General features: G+C 32.3%; 1 protein-coding gene across 1 annotated transcript; it reads left to right on the forward strand.

The window, feature by feature from the left end:
* Positions 1–4,019: 4,019 nt before the first annotated feature.
* LOC125585259 (CLAVATA3/ESR (CLE)-related protein 6-like) lies at positions 4,020–9,305 on the forward strand. The gene has a single exon (XM_048754006.1). It carries the CDS (start codon positions 5,890–5,892, stop codon positions 6,133–6,135), a length of 246 nt encoding a protein of 81 aa, XP_048609963.1. The 5' UTR covers positions 4,020–5,889; the 3' UTR covers positions 6,136–9,305.
* The last annotated feature ends 5,151 nt before the right edge of the window (positions 9,306–14,456 follow it).

A 14,456-nucleotide genomic window follows, 5' to 3' on the forward strand; every position in this document is an offset into this window, starting at 1 on the left:
AGGTTCAACCGATCCGGGAACGGGATCAGCGCATGGATCAACCGTATGATGTACTCGGCCCTCGACAGTGGACATCCGACTTTCACTCACTTCCCTACCGACAAGCAGGTTCTGTGGTTTCGTCAGGTTGCGGTAAGTATTCTAATTTTTTACTTATATTTTTAATCTTTAATATAAATTTTCTACTAATTGTGTTTTTTTTTCAGCAAGAGTTTAACTGGAATTCCGATGAGACGCTCTTTATCTATCACCACTTCGTCCATAAAGTAATGGACAACTATGGGAAGCAGATCCACGAGTGGAAGAAGAAGTGGGAAATCAATAAGATTCGATTTAATTTATTAAACAATTTTTTAATTTATTAAACTATTTTTTAATTTATTAAATTATTTTTTAATTTATTAAACTCTTTTTTTTTATTTATTAAAAAGTCCCAAAGTCGATGAACGACACGGTCTGGAAGGAGTTGTGTGCGCATTGGGATAAGGAAGAGGCGAAAGAAACTTCTTCCACCAACTCCACCAACCGAAGGAGCGACCGTAAATGGAAGGGCATCTACAAGCGTAACTTGGGTGCTCAATCTATTGCCACTCTCGGAGATCGCATGGTAAGTTCAACCGCTTTTTCTTCAATTATTTGAGTTTCAGAATTTAAATTTATTGTGCATTTCTTCTAATTTCTAATGTTTCTTTAATTTATGTTTTTTTTCAAGGCGGAAGAAAATGATGGCGAGCCGGTTGATGATCTCGCCCTAATGAGGAGGGCGTATACCAACAAGAAGACCGGCCAGATTGATGACGGTCTTGTGAGGGACGTGGTCGACCTGGTCCAAACTCAGGTGGTAGACGAAGTGTCTCAGCTTCAAGCCGAGGATGACACTTCGACGGCTTCGACCAACTTGTCCCGGTTTCGAATCAACGAAATCGTTGAATCCGTAAGTTCTTTTTTTTTAAAAGTTCAATTCATTTATTTCTTGGTTTAAATTTCTAAATTTGGCTTTTTTCTATTCAGTCGGTTCCAAAGAAGAAGGGACGTTTGGTCGGTTTGGGTCGTCGCACCCGGTCGGTTCCTCCTTCTTCTGCACCACCACCGCCCTTTGTTGATCCAGAAGTACTTACGGCTCAGTTGAAGGACAAAGATGATCGTATATCTTTGTTGGAGACCCAGATGGCGGCTCAACAGGCGGGCTATGAGGCACAGAGGAGGCTGAACCAGCAAATGATGGAGATGATGCAGAGGATGTACCCAAACGAGGTGTTCCCGGACGTGCCAGACCCGTAGTTTTTTTTTTTTTCCAAAAACTCGGAATGTTTTATTTTTATTTGTGAAACTTTGAATATTAATTAATATGATTTCAATTTTAATTTTAATTTCATATTTTCGAATTTAAATTTCAGAAATTTTATTTTTTTAAAAAATTAATATTTTTTACATTCCGAGGAAATTAATTATATTTTTTACTCGATCGATCGATGCGTTTTTGGACATAAATCCATCGATCGATGTGTTTATAAAAAAAAGTTTGGAATATACCGACGGACCTTTTCCTCGGTTTATTCCGAGGAACGGGTCCCTCGGAATATACCGAGGGAACAGGTCCCTCGGAAAATTCCGAGGAATATGTCCGTCGGTATATTCCTATCGATCGATGTATATATGTCAAAAAATGCATCGATCGACGAACGTCCGAGGAAATATCCCGACGAAGTTCTCACTCGGTATATTCCGAGGACATTTCCGACAAACTAATGATCCTCGGAATTTCCTCGGAATTTTGTTTCCTCGGAATTCCGTCGGAAAATTCCGAGGGATTTCCGAGGAAAGAAGAAATTTCGAGGAATTATTTCCGACGACTTGTTTCGTCGGTATGTCGTCGGAATAACGATATTCCGACGAAATTCCGACGATTTTTTTCCTCAGAATCCTTACTTTTTTCTTGTAGCGATTACTTTATCTTTGTCAGTTATATAATGTGTATAACCGAAAAAGTGACAATGGATAAGCTTTGTTGGGACCTACTGATCATGTGGATGGATATAAGTCGGTCCGACATAATTTCCATGTGGGCAATACCTAGATTTGTCGACCTTATAACTTTCAAGTATTATATAGTAGATAACATTACTAACCAAAGAATGTGATTTACTGAAACATTTTTTGATATCGCCTATCAACTGATACGGTCAATTTCGGAAAGAGTATATTTAATGCTACGGAGTGGATTATTACTACACTGTCTTCTATAAGTTTGGTATAACTTTCGAGTAATGTCAGAGAGTAACTAAATCACATGTTACTAGACTACTAAGTAAACTGCCTCGGCCGAAATCCAAATCTCATCCACCAGGTAAATTGCCTCGGACGAAATTCAAACCTCATCTACCACTTGACCACAGTCATCCATACATTTTCTGTTTTTTGTTTATTTTTAAGGAATTCAACACTGGTGTTTCCGTGGATTTAAGTTAGGAAACAATTTATAACCGGCAAAAACGTTCATGATCTATAGATTTTAAAGATTTTATTGAGCTTTGAAGAAATTATCTGATTTGATATATAAGAAGCACACAAAAATGACATAAAATTATGTAATTATGATCTTCTGCCTTCAAAAGCAATAATTTTAATTTTTAGTAATGTATCAAACGAAAATTTAGAATCATTTTAAAATTAAACAATAGTTTATTAAATATAAATTTTAAATATCCATTTTAACTTTAGTGTTATTGAACTAGTGATTTATTTATTTTTTTAAAAATTATATTTTAAGCAAATATTTTTAATATGATCAAATTAGTGAACTTTTGATGATTTCAAAATGTTTTGATAAAATCGTTAATTAAAAATACAAAATTCTTTTAAATTCACTAAAAATATCTATTAGTTTATCAAAACATAAAATTTTGTTGAGATATTGAGTGATTTGGAAAATTTTATCAATTATTAAGCAGGGGATATTTTATTTGTAAATCGACAAGTACTGGTTCATTATTTTATAATGTTAAATTTAAAATGATTGATATTAGGTATTCTATAATTTATAATGATTCCTCTTTGAAAAGAAAAAAATTCCTTGTACTACTGTTTTTCTTTATCTTTGTTAGTAAAATTATATAACAGATTTGATAAATAAAAAACTACCATCACCAACAATATTCCAGGTCCATAAATAATAGTCTCTTCGTTATATAATGTAACATATTTTGGTTAAAAAGAAAAGAAAAATAAAAAATACTTTAAAAATAATCAATCGTAATTAATATACTAAAATATTATTGATCAACTAATTTTCAGTAAAGTTAAAATTATTTTTGAAATATCAAAACACCTTATATTTTAAAACATCAAATCTTCATTAAAACATTTTACACTATGGATGGAATCATATTTCCGAACCGAAATAATAAATGTGTAGTTAGTTTATTTTCCATGATGAGATACAAAATAATGACGTTAAGAAAACTCTATCAAAAATTCATTAAATACACCAACTGAATTAGACTAAATAACATATCACCCCTTAAATCTATTTCTAAAGTTACATTGATGAAACATGAAAAAAAAAGATACCATACACAGTAAAAACTCTATAAATTAATATTCTATAAATTTGTAAACACTATAAATTGATAAAAAAATCGGTCTCGAATTGGACCAATTCAAAATATGACACAAATCGATAAAATAATAAGATAATATTTTTTTAGAAAGTCTTATGTAAATATATGATCCTATTAAAATATTAAATTAATAATCTATGTTTATATACATTTTATATAAGTATAAATTGAACATTATATTTTGAGTTTTATATTCACAATGAAAATACCTTTGTTTTTCTTAACATTTCAATATATTTTAAAAATATTTAGTAAAATTATATCAAAAATCATATATAAATTATATGAAACATAAAAATCTACACCAAATAATATAATAAACAATATGAAGGTTAAATTATAAAATTTAATTAATGTATACATGGTGAAATCAAATATTTTCTTATTTTATAAATAAAAAAATAGAAAACAGAAACAGAAGTTTTTTTTTTAATTAGTAAATTTATAAATTAATAAAATATTATAGTCCTAACATTATTAATTTATAGAGTTTTCAATGTACATGTGTTGAACAGAAACAGAGATCAAATGGGTTTGGTCATTTGTCGGCTAACTAAAACAAAAGCAACACCTTCCCATTTTTTGTCATTTTGGTCCGACAGAACAAATGTTTCTTCGTCTCCCTTTTCCATGACTTTTTTCGACGTATGAAAACTTATCAGCGATTTCAAATATTCATATCCACACATATGCGGGGATTTCACTAAAATCATCCATCATGTCCCCACTGTCCACTACCAGCTCCATACATCCCCAGCTCAAGTACTCAATGAGCTCTGACCAGAGATTCTTCTTCTCCATGAACCGGAGAGTCATCATCAGACTCCTTAGCAACATGAATCATTTATACTGATGCTGAGATAGCGTTCCTTAGCAACATGAATTATTTATAGTGATACTGAGACAGCGTCTCTCTATCAACTCCTTGGACTGAGACAACATATATATATATATATATGCACTAGTTCGTCGTTCACATTCATGATTCAAGGCTTTGAATAGAAGAGCTCCCGATCACCTGCTCTTTTAATGATTATTTAAGGATTTGGGAAAGAGAACTGGAAATCGTTAATTAGAGATTTGATAAGAAGAACTGAGAACAATTAAGATCAAACAAAAGTTAATGTTAATTACAAGAATACTTTGGTCAAATCAACACAAATTCGTGCATTTCTGACTTGCATAAAATTCACGCTTATTTTGAGAAAACTGTGTTAATTTTAATTCAATGATGTTTTCTTATATAAAAACCTACAACTTAATACATAGAATAATTTGATTAGAAAGAAAAATACATACTGAACATATTCGTAAAAATATTTTGACTTCTTATTGAAATGTTTATAGTTCTTTTCTTCCAGCATATTTGACCCATCTCAAACCATTGTCTTTGTCACATAGTTTTAAAGTATAATATGAAATGTTGTAAGAATTAAATTATACGCCTTCATTATTTACTTGCACACCTATAAAGCTGATTCGTCTGTATTGATTGATATATACATTAACACTGCTATAAATGCAACTAAAATAAAGTTTATAATACAATGTTTATACTACAATGTGCCGTTTTGTTTTTTCTTTCTGTTTTTGGAAATCAACTAGGTTTCTCTTTTTGTTTAAATATTTTGAAATAAAACAGGCTGTGTGCTATATACAATTGATTTTTTTTTCTATATACAATTGATTTCTAGTAAACCTACGATTATAAAATTAATGGTGACGTAAAAACTGAAGGTTGTGAAAACTGTTCAAGAAAATCCACAGTAAATAGCAAAACCAAATTAATGAATTAAAAATATATACAAAAGCCTATAAACCTCGCATGAGAATCTGGGTTAGTTGACATTTTTATATTTATCCTGGTATAATCCTAACATCGAACTTTTTTAATTATTAATCAACCATATACATGTAAAGTAAATACCTAATGGTCCATGAAATATAGATTTTCACCTGAGAATTTCGAAAGTTGGATCAGTTGAATAACCCATGTCATATTGCTTTTGTGCGGACGTGCATAAGTTTTATAATCCTAATATATGAGTCAGATTTGCCTTTCATTTTTGTTGTGGATCCCATCATGTTCTCTCCACTGAGCCAAACGACTCAATACTTAGTATGTTCGCTAGATCTTGTGTTCTATAAATAGAATATATCATTGCATACAAGTCATCACACTCTCTCTCAACTTCATCCCATTTTGTATCTCTCGCTCTCTGTTTCTCGATCCTAAACGAGTTACCTTTCTTCTCATCAATACCCTGCGATGGAGAATTTAATCCTTAAACAAGCTCTTATCATGCTCCTAATAATATTTTCATCACCAATCTTGAGTACTCAAGCCCGAATCCTCCATGCAGATAGAGTTGCAAACATGGGCATTATAAATAGTCAGGTTCTCCTACGTGAGCTCGGGTTTGATCTCTCCAAGTTCAAAGGATATAATGAAAGGAGGTTTTTAGTAGATTCGGAAAGGGTTTCACCGGGAGGACCTGACCCGCAACATCATTGAATGATCTATACGGATATTTTACTTGACCGGAGATTCAAGCACAATAATTGTGACTGATCCATGCAGGTCATTTAATATCGCCATATATATGCTTTTCTTCTCTCGTTTTCCCCTTCATAAATCTTACGTACAATTTTGTTGTATCAAGGTTTTGGTGTTCTTGTACCTCCTTGTCTTAATACATTAAACTTTTTCTCTGTATGTTTTCGTGTGTCTCCAATGAGTTACCTTTTATGTAACAGCAATTGGCTTATACATAATATTCCCCGGTTTGAGTTTTACTTTTTCATTTATAAGGAAAAAAAAGTAAAGGTAGAGAATATAGTAATTGATATTAGCAGTTCCATATACTGATATACATATGATCAAAACGATTACTTAGAGAGATTTGATGGCCAAACTATTAATTTAAGTTTTATAAAAGATAACTGTAATAGTCATCATTCAAGATACACTCCGGAAAATCATATCTAATATATAATTCGTTTTATTTATGTGACTTTGGAAGAGTAAGAGCATCTAACCAACAGCTTGTATTCTGTTAGTTCCATGTTCTCTAATGTCGACATTCGAGTTTTATGTACTGGATTCTTTCATTTCGCTTATGTGAAATATATTTGGTGATTACATATTTTAAAGTTCGACGACGTTTGCTTAAGAAGTGTTGTCATCAACTAAAGATTTTAACTATATATATAGTGACTGGTAATAATCAAGACTGCGAAATTGTAGAAACAGTTTGTTGCACTCTTACAAATCGCCGACATTAACTAGTGTTAAAAATGATGAGAGGTTCAAGAAATTTAAACTATGAGCTTGACAAATGGCAATACAAATGAACATATTCTCCAACAAAAAGATTCATCTCGCGCACATATGTCTACGCATATACAATCTGTTGACTTCGTTCGTATTACTTATTTATCAATTAATAATATTCTAGACTTGGCATTCTCATTAGTCAAGGAAATTACTTTCACCCGTTGAAACCATATAGAATATTGATGACCCATACATGCGACAAGATTAATAAGTTGTTGAAAAATAAAAAAATAGTACGTCTCTTGACTAGATACAAAAAATGATTTAGGACTTGCCAAGTGAAAGTTTGCATAACAGATATATACGCATGTTCTTGATTTTACCAAAAAAAACTATTTAGGAAATGATTGGTAAGGGCTGTAGTTTTATATTTTTTGCTGTAAAATTTAATCTGTAGATTTATCTGCTGTAGTTTTCATTGTTGTAACTTTCTAAAACACTCATTTTTGTTCTGAAAATAAAGCTCTGTATAGCCATATTTTGATTTTGCGGAGATTTTTTTGTTGTGAGTTTTTTAAGGAAAGAAAAACTCGATTAGTTGACATATTTAGCTCTAGATTAAATTTTAACTGTCCAGAGCATCTACCGCCACGACCAATCATCTCCTTAGTATTGGTGAATATTTGGATACATATATTCCATTTGCTATGGCAGAAGGATTAAAATCAGTTTTGGATACGGATATAAACATGAAGTAGTTGTTTGAAATCTTTGTATTTTATGAATTATTGGAAGATATGATTCGCACATGAGATAGCATATTGGAAATTATCATTCTCATCAGCTAATGGGCCTGATACTTGCCATTCTTGAGATTAAAAGCACTTGAAAGGATAAATGGGCCTTGTTTACTTTTCTCCTAGGGCAACGTGATTGTTTATCAAATCAGTAAACCCATTACAAGGGAAAACGGCTGATTCATACATCAACAAGAAGTCGCGGTCCCGATCAGTACATACACTCACACTATGTGCTAAAACATACTTCAACTCAAATTATATTCAAATTTCATACGCCAACTCACTTTTCGGTAAATTCATACATTGACTGTGTCTCCGTTAGTCAAATATTGTTGGAGCCTTACGTGGATTTAACTGATGATTACGTAGAAATTAAGTTCAAAACGACTTTGTTTTATTGGAAAAAAATTGTTTTAAATTGGTTTAAAGTGGGATTCAAACCCGGGTTACCTACAATAACCTATCCCCTACTCGACCACTCTGCCATGTATGATTCACCATATTAATAAATCACATACACATATTTAACATTCATCGGTTCCGGGTTCCCAAAAAAAATTGATTTCATTTGGTGTACACAGGGATTCGAAACCGGGTTCCTTGAATTAACGCATCCCCACTCGACCACTCCGACATGTATGCCTCACTGTTTTAATACATCACATATATATTCATATGTGAATACATCATGTTTCATTATAGCTTCTCACCTTTCTCTTGCTTCCCCTGCAACCCTCAAAATTTAGAAAATGACTATTTGTGCTCGTTCATTCATTAGTTTAATAATCTAGAAAGCAAAATATTTCTTTTAACGTAAATCTACGTCTGTGATCTTGTGGTAGTCTCTATTTTAAATGGTAAAAGAAATGGAAAACTGCATCATATACCTAAACCCAAATATGGCTAACAGACTTTAAATCACATAATGCTTAATCGTTATAGTGATTACTATAATACCTATAGTGATGTATTCACATATGAATATGTATATGTGATGTATTAAAACAGTTAAGCATACATGGCAGAGTGGTCGATCACTAAAAAAAAGTCTACATTGATAGCACATTATTATAGCTCGTTTTACTGAACTGCTGTCGTAGATGAGTTTGAAAGTTCTGTATTATATAATAGCATTAGATACATGCTATGATAGATTTTTAGTAAGCGGAAACCTAAACTTAGATTTTCTCTCTAGACACTATTTTTTCCTCTCTAAATTTATATCAAAATACAGTTTCATCTGTCTTATTTTTTATTGATTGATATATTTTGGTGAGGATAACTAACTTTGAATCTCTGCTATCCATAAAATCTTATCCAACGGTGAGTATGGATATTGAGAACTTCTCTCTCAATTTCAATCTCTTCAAGTTCTAACTCTCTCGCCATCTCTACCTCTCTGATCTCTATCTCTCCTCTATCTCTTTCAATCTCAGTTTCACTACTACCACCACCACCGAGAGAGGAAGAAGAAGAAGCAAGATGGTGGTGATTCATGGAACGTGACGGCGATTCGCGACGGTCTCAGTCGTCCCCCATCTCGACTGCGTCTCCGTTGTCACCTCGTCTCCATCAGTTTCTCATCTCTGTCGTAATCTCTCTCTCTCTCTCTCTCTCTCTCTCTCTCTCTCTCTCTCTCTCTCTCTCTCTCTCTCTCTCTCTCTCTCTCTCTCTCTCTCTCTCTCGATATTGATTCATCGATGATTGATTAGATGATATGGGTTTAGGGTTTGTGTTCCTAAAGTTATGGCCTTTTTCAGTTAAAGACTTTGTTTGCTTCTCAAAAAGATGATTGATAATGGTCTGAGCTTCCTGAGCCTGCTCTTGGTATCAACGCTAGACTAGCGTCGCTAGTGATGGTATGCAGAGGAAATATTGACTCTTTCTTGTTCCTGTCCATAGTGAAGTGTTAGCTACACTGAGACATGTCTTTTGTATTCAAATTTACGAGCTTTCTTAATATAACTTATTCAGTTTATTGATCACTTTTGTTTTTGGGTTTGATTACACATGGAAAAAGGTTGGTAGGGGTACATAATTGTTGAAGATATAAGATTTGATTGAACAACTTAATGCTAAAACTGTAGCCGTTTCACCATTCTCGTATGATGTTAAGAGGGAAGACGTGGAAGCCTTCTTCAGTCAGTATGGAAAAGTAATCCGCTACTGATTGATTTTTTCAATTTTATGTTTGGAGTATAGTTAAAATGACTGGTTATACATGTGTATGAGATATGTATGTGTTTTCTTTTCAGGTTAATAGTGTGAGGATGCCTCGTCATGTAGCAGAGACGAGAGTGCTTTTTAATGTTGCCTTGGTTCCCTACCGAAGAGGATGCCCAAAATGTTATGAAGCAAAGTTTGGTCTTTGCTGGTCTCGAGTTGGATATGAAATCAAAGTAATCCTACTTGCTCAGCTGTCTGACTTGGGTATGTATTGAAGTGAGACATGAGCTAATGCAACAAGAGGACGCATTGGCAGTTCGAAGCTGTGTATGTTAGTTCTATATGTTGGTAAAACTTTGATGTCATGTAAGACTTGTTTTAGTTAATGTAATAGTTTTTTTTATGTATTTTAGATCATTTAAGCAATTTGTTACAAAAAGAAAAGAAAGATAATTTATGCAATAAAAAATGGATTTTAATATATGTGTTTTAAAAAAAATTATGTACTTTTAGATTGAAAAATATTTGTATTTTAATTTATTTTTGAGTGCAAAATTAAAGGATAAAATGATAATTAGAGTTTTGTTATATGGATTTTGGTGTACTTCAAACCCTGAACTTAACCCCAAACTAACCCTAAACTCTAAATACAAAATCTAAATTTTGAACTTAATCCTTAATCAAATCTACTTATATGGTAAATCATTTATTTTAAATTAAATACTATAAGTTTAATTAAATAAATGTTTTCATATAGTCATAAATCATAATTACCACAAATTATGTTTAGTTTAGATGGTCAATGTACAAATTGATCTCCAAATCTTAACCCTAAACCCTAAACCCTAAACCATTAACTTAAACTCTAACCCACTAAACACGAAACTTAAACACTAACACTAACTTAATCTGTAAACTAAAATCTAAATAATTTGAAAATTAACCTATACATTTTTTTATTATTTAACTTCAAACATTAAAAACAGTATATAACACAGAAATATAAACACAAATAAAAAAAAATCTCACTGCATAAATATTGTCCATTAGATCAGTCTCAATCTAATGGACCAAATCCCTTCCTTCTTATTTTTTTATCTCTTGTTTTTCATTGGATGATGAAATGTTGGTGTGGATAACCAAGTTTCAATTGGAACCATTGATTAAATATAATCCAAGGGACATAAACATTTTTAATGGTTTTCTCTCTCCTTTCTCTATCTCTGCTCCTCTCCTCTTCTATTTGCTCAAGTCACGAAATCTTTTAGATCCTCTCCTCTCCTATGCAATATTCTTCTCGTCTATGAAACCCCTCTGCTTCTCCAACCACCATTGATTGAAGCTTCACCACCACTCTTTTTGAAACCGTCACTCGTCGTCACCACCATTGCCGTTCGACACCACCACCACCACGACCACAACGGTTCGACCTCTTTTTTAAACCCCTATCTCTCTCTCTGCCTCCATCTCTCTATTTTTAACTCATTTTGTTTGTTTTAGGGTTGGAAGAGGAATGGCGTGCTTCCATGGAGATTGAAGACATGTGTAATGGTCATCTCTTTCTCGAGCTTGCCCCTGTCATCAACGGTCTCGAGCAGTGTGGTCCTGAGCAGAGGAGACGTCTCATCCCTTCGGTCTCGAGCTTGCCCCTGTCATCACCGGTATCGAACTCGTCCCGGTCGTCATCAATGGTGCCGGAGATGAGACAGAATGGAGGAAGACATCGAGAAGAAAGAGGCAAAGGAGGAGGGAGGCGGCACAGAGAGATTAGGTTTAGAGTTAATTAGGGTCTGGTTAGTTAGGTTTAGATTTTGGTTAATTAGTTTTTGGTTTAGTGTGTTTTGGTTTACTTTTTTTTAAAAAAAATTCTGGTTTAGTTTTGTAAAACTAATTTTATTTGTAAATTGATTTTAATTAATAAATATAATTCATTTTTAATTTTAATTTTAATTTTGGTTTAATTTTAGTTTTAATTTATAATAGTAAATATAAATTTAACGGTGCTATAAATAAAAAAATATAATAACAATATATAATTGCTATTGCATAAGAATCTATCATAGCACGAAATTTAAATCGATAATCAATTTGTAACAAAAAAATAGTGTTATTAAGTTAATAACATCATTTAAATATTGCTATCGTATCTACACATTTCGTAGCGTAAAAAAAAAAACTATTGTAGATGGGGTACCTATGATGGTTGCCGATGACATAGCATAACAGAAAACGCTATGAAAGCTCTAGTATAACGTTTTTCGTGAGCTAAGAATGTACATATTTCTTGTAGTAACAATATATAATTGCTATTGTATAAGAATCTATCATAGCACGAAATTTAGATCGATAATCAATTTGTAACAAAAAAATAGTGTTATAGGTAAGTTAATAACATCATTTAAATATTGCTATCGTATCTACACATTTTGTAGCGTCAAAAAAAAATTCTATCGTAGAGGGGGTACCTATGATGGCTGCCGATGACATAGCATAACAGAAAACGCTATGAAAGCTCTAGTATAGCGTTTTTCGTGAGCTAAGAATGTACATATTTCTTGTAGTGCGAGTGAATCATACAGGGCAGAGTGGTCGAGTGGGGGATAGGTTATTGTGGGTAACCCGGGTTCGAATTCCACTTCAAACCAATTTTTTTCAATAAAACGACGTCGTTTTGGGCTTAATTTCCACGTAAACATCCGTTAAGTCTACGTAAGACTCCGTCAATATTTGACTAACAGAGACACGGTCAATGTATGAAGTTACCGAAAAGTGTTGGTTGACGTATGAAATTTGAATATAATTTGAGTTGAAGTATGTTTTAGCACAGGGTGCGAGGTGTATGTACTGATTGAGGCCGCAAACTCTTGTTGATGTATGAATTTGCCGTTTTCCCCCTACTTTAATAATAGCCCACAACAACAATACTCACTAGCTAGTCGGTACTTTTAGTCAGGGCAAAATAACTAGCTTGTTTATTGTTAGAATCAACTGTTCTAGATCAGGCTGTGTTGCGCAGCATTGCATGTTGGTGGAGATCAATTCCAACTTCCAACAATCACCTTCCTTTTTTTCATATGTCTATCACATAGACTCCATATTGTGTAAATAAATATAGTCATCTATCTGCATATCTTAAGGGGGACCAACGTTTTTAGAGGAACAATACTTAGGTTCACCCATATGGTGAATGATTAAATTCACCACACTCTTCATAACCAATCAAAATGCCATATATGAGTATTTAAAAAAGATAATGAAAATAAAAACGTTGATATTAATTAACGTCGTCTGCAAAATTCTATAAATCTAAACTCGAAAACCATAAATCCTAAATCCAAAACACTAAACCATAAATCCTAATCCTAAAATCTAAACCCTAAATCTTAAACCTTAAATCCAAACTCTAAACAATAAACCCTAAATCCTAAAATCTAAACCCTAAAGCCTAAACCCAAAACTCTAAACCATAAACCCTAAGTCCTAAAATCTAAACCCTAAATTCTAAACCCTTAACTCTAAATCCTTAACTCTAAATTCTAAACTCTAAACCCAAAAATTCAAATCCTAAACCCTAAACTCTAAATCCTAAACCCTAAACCAAAACCTATAAACCGTAAACCCAACTACTAGGTAATAAGATTAAGGTTTACGGTTTAGAGGTTTGGGTTTAAGGTTTAGGATTTAGAGTTTGGTTTTAAGATTTAGAGTTTTGGGTTTAAGATTTAGATTTTTGGGTTTAGGGTATAGGATTTAAAGTTTAGGGGTTAGGATTTAGGGTTTAGATTTTAGGATTTAAGGTTTATGGTTTAGAGTTTTGGGTTTAGGCTTTAGGGTTTACGTTTAGGATCTAGGGTTTATTGTTTAGAATTTGGGTTTATGGTTTAAGATTTAGAGTTTAGATTTAAGGATTAAGGTTTTTGGTTTAATGTTTTGGATTTAGGGTTTATGGTTTTAGAGTTTGGGTTTAAGATTTAAGATTTAGAGTTTAGATTTTAGGATTGAAGTTTATGGTTTAATGTTTTGGATTTATGGTTTATGGTTTTAGAGTTTAGGTTTTTAAAATTTAGAATTTTGTAGACGATGTTAATTAATGTGGTTGTTATTTTTTTCAGCTATTTAAATTTTTATTTTTATTGTCTTTTTAACTATTTGTACATGACACTTTAGTTGGTAATAAAAAGTGTAGTGAATCACCGTGGGGACGGACCCAAGTATTGTTCTTTTTAGAGTACAGTACTTATTGTTCCGTCGCATACAGCTTCTTTATTTCCTTTTTTGGTAGAAGCGTCGGGACAAAGCAAACTATTGTCTAAGATTAGACTACTATTATTACACCTAACGTAAACGTGTGGATACAATATACATAATTTTTAATTAATTAATATAAAACATCATAAATCTTTTTCAAATAAGATATAAAGATATTTTTTATATTTGTTCAAAAAAAAAGAGAAATTTTTTTATATTTGTTCAAAAAAAAGAGATATTTTTTTATAAAGATCGTTTTTAACTCAAGAAGAATATAAAAGGATCACCACTTTTTTATGAAAGACATTACTTATGGATGAAATATGTTCCTCAAACGCTCAGTTG

Source organism: Brassica napus, chromosome C4 (assembly GCF_020379485.1).
Source record: "Brassica napus cultivar Da-Ae chromosome C4, Da-Ae, whole genome shotgun sequence".
NCBI lineage: Eukaryota > Viridiplantae > Streptophyta > Magnoliopsida > Brassicales > Brassicaceae > Brassica > Brassica napus.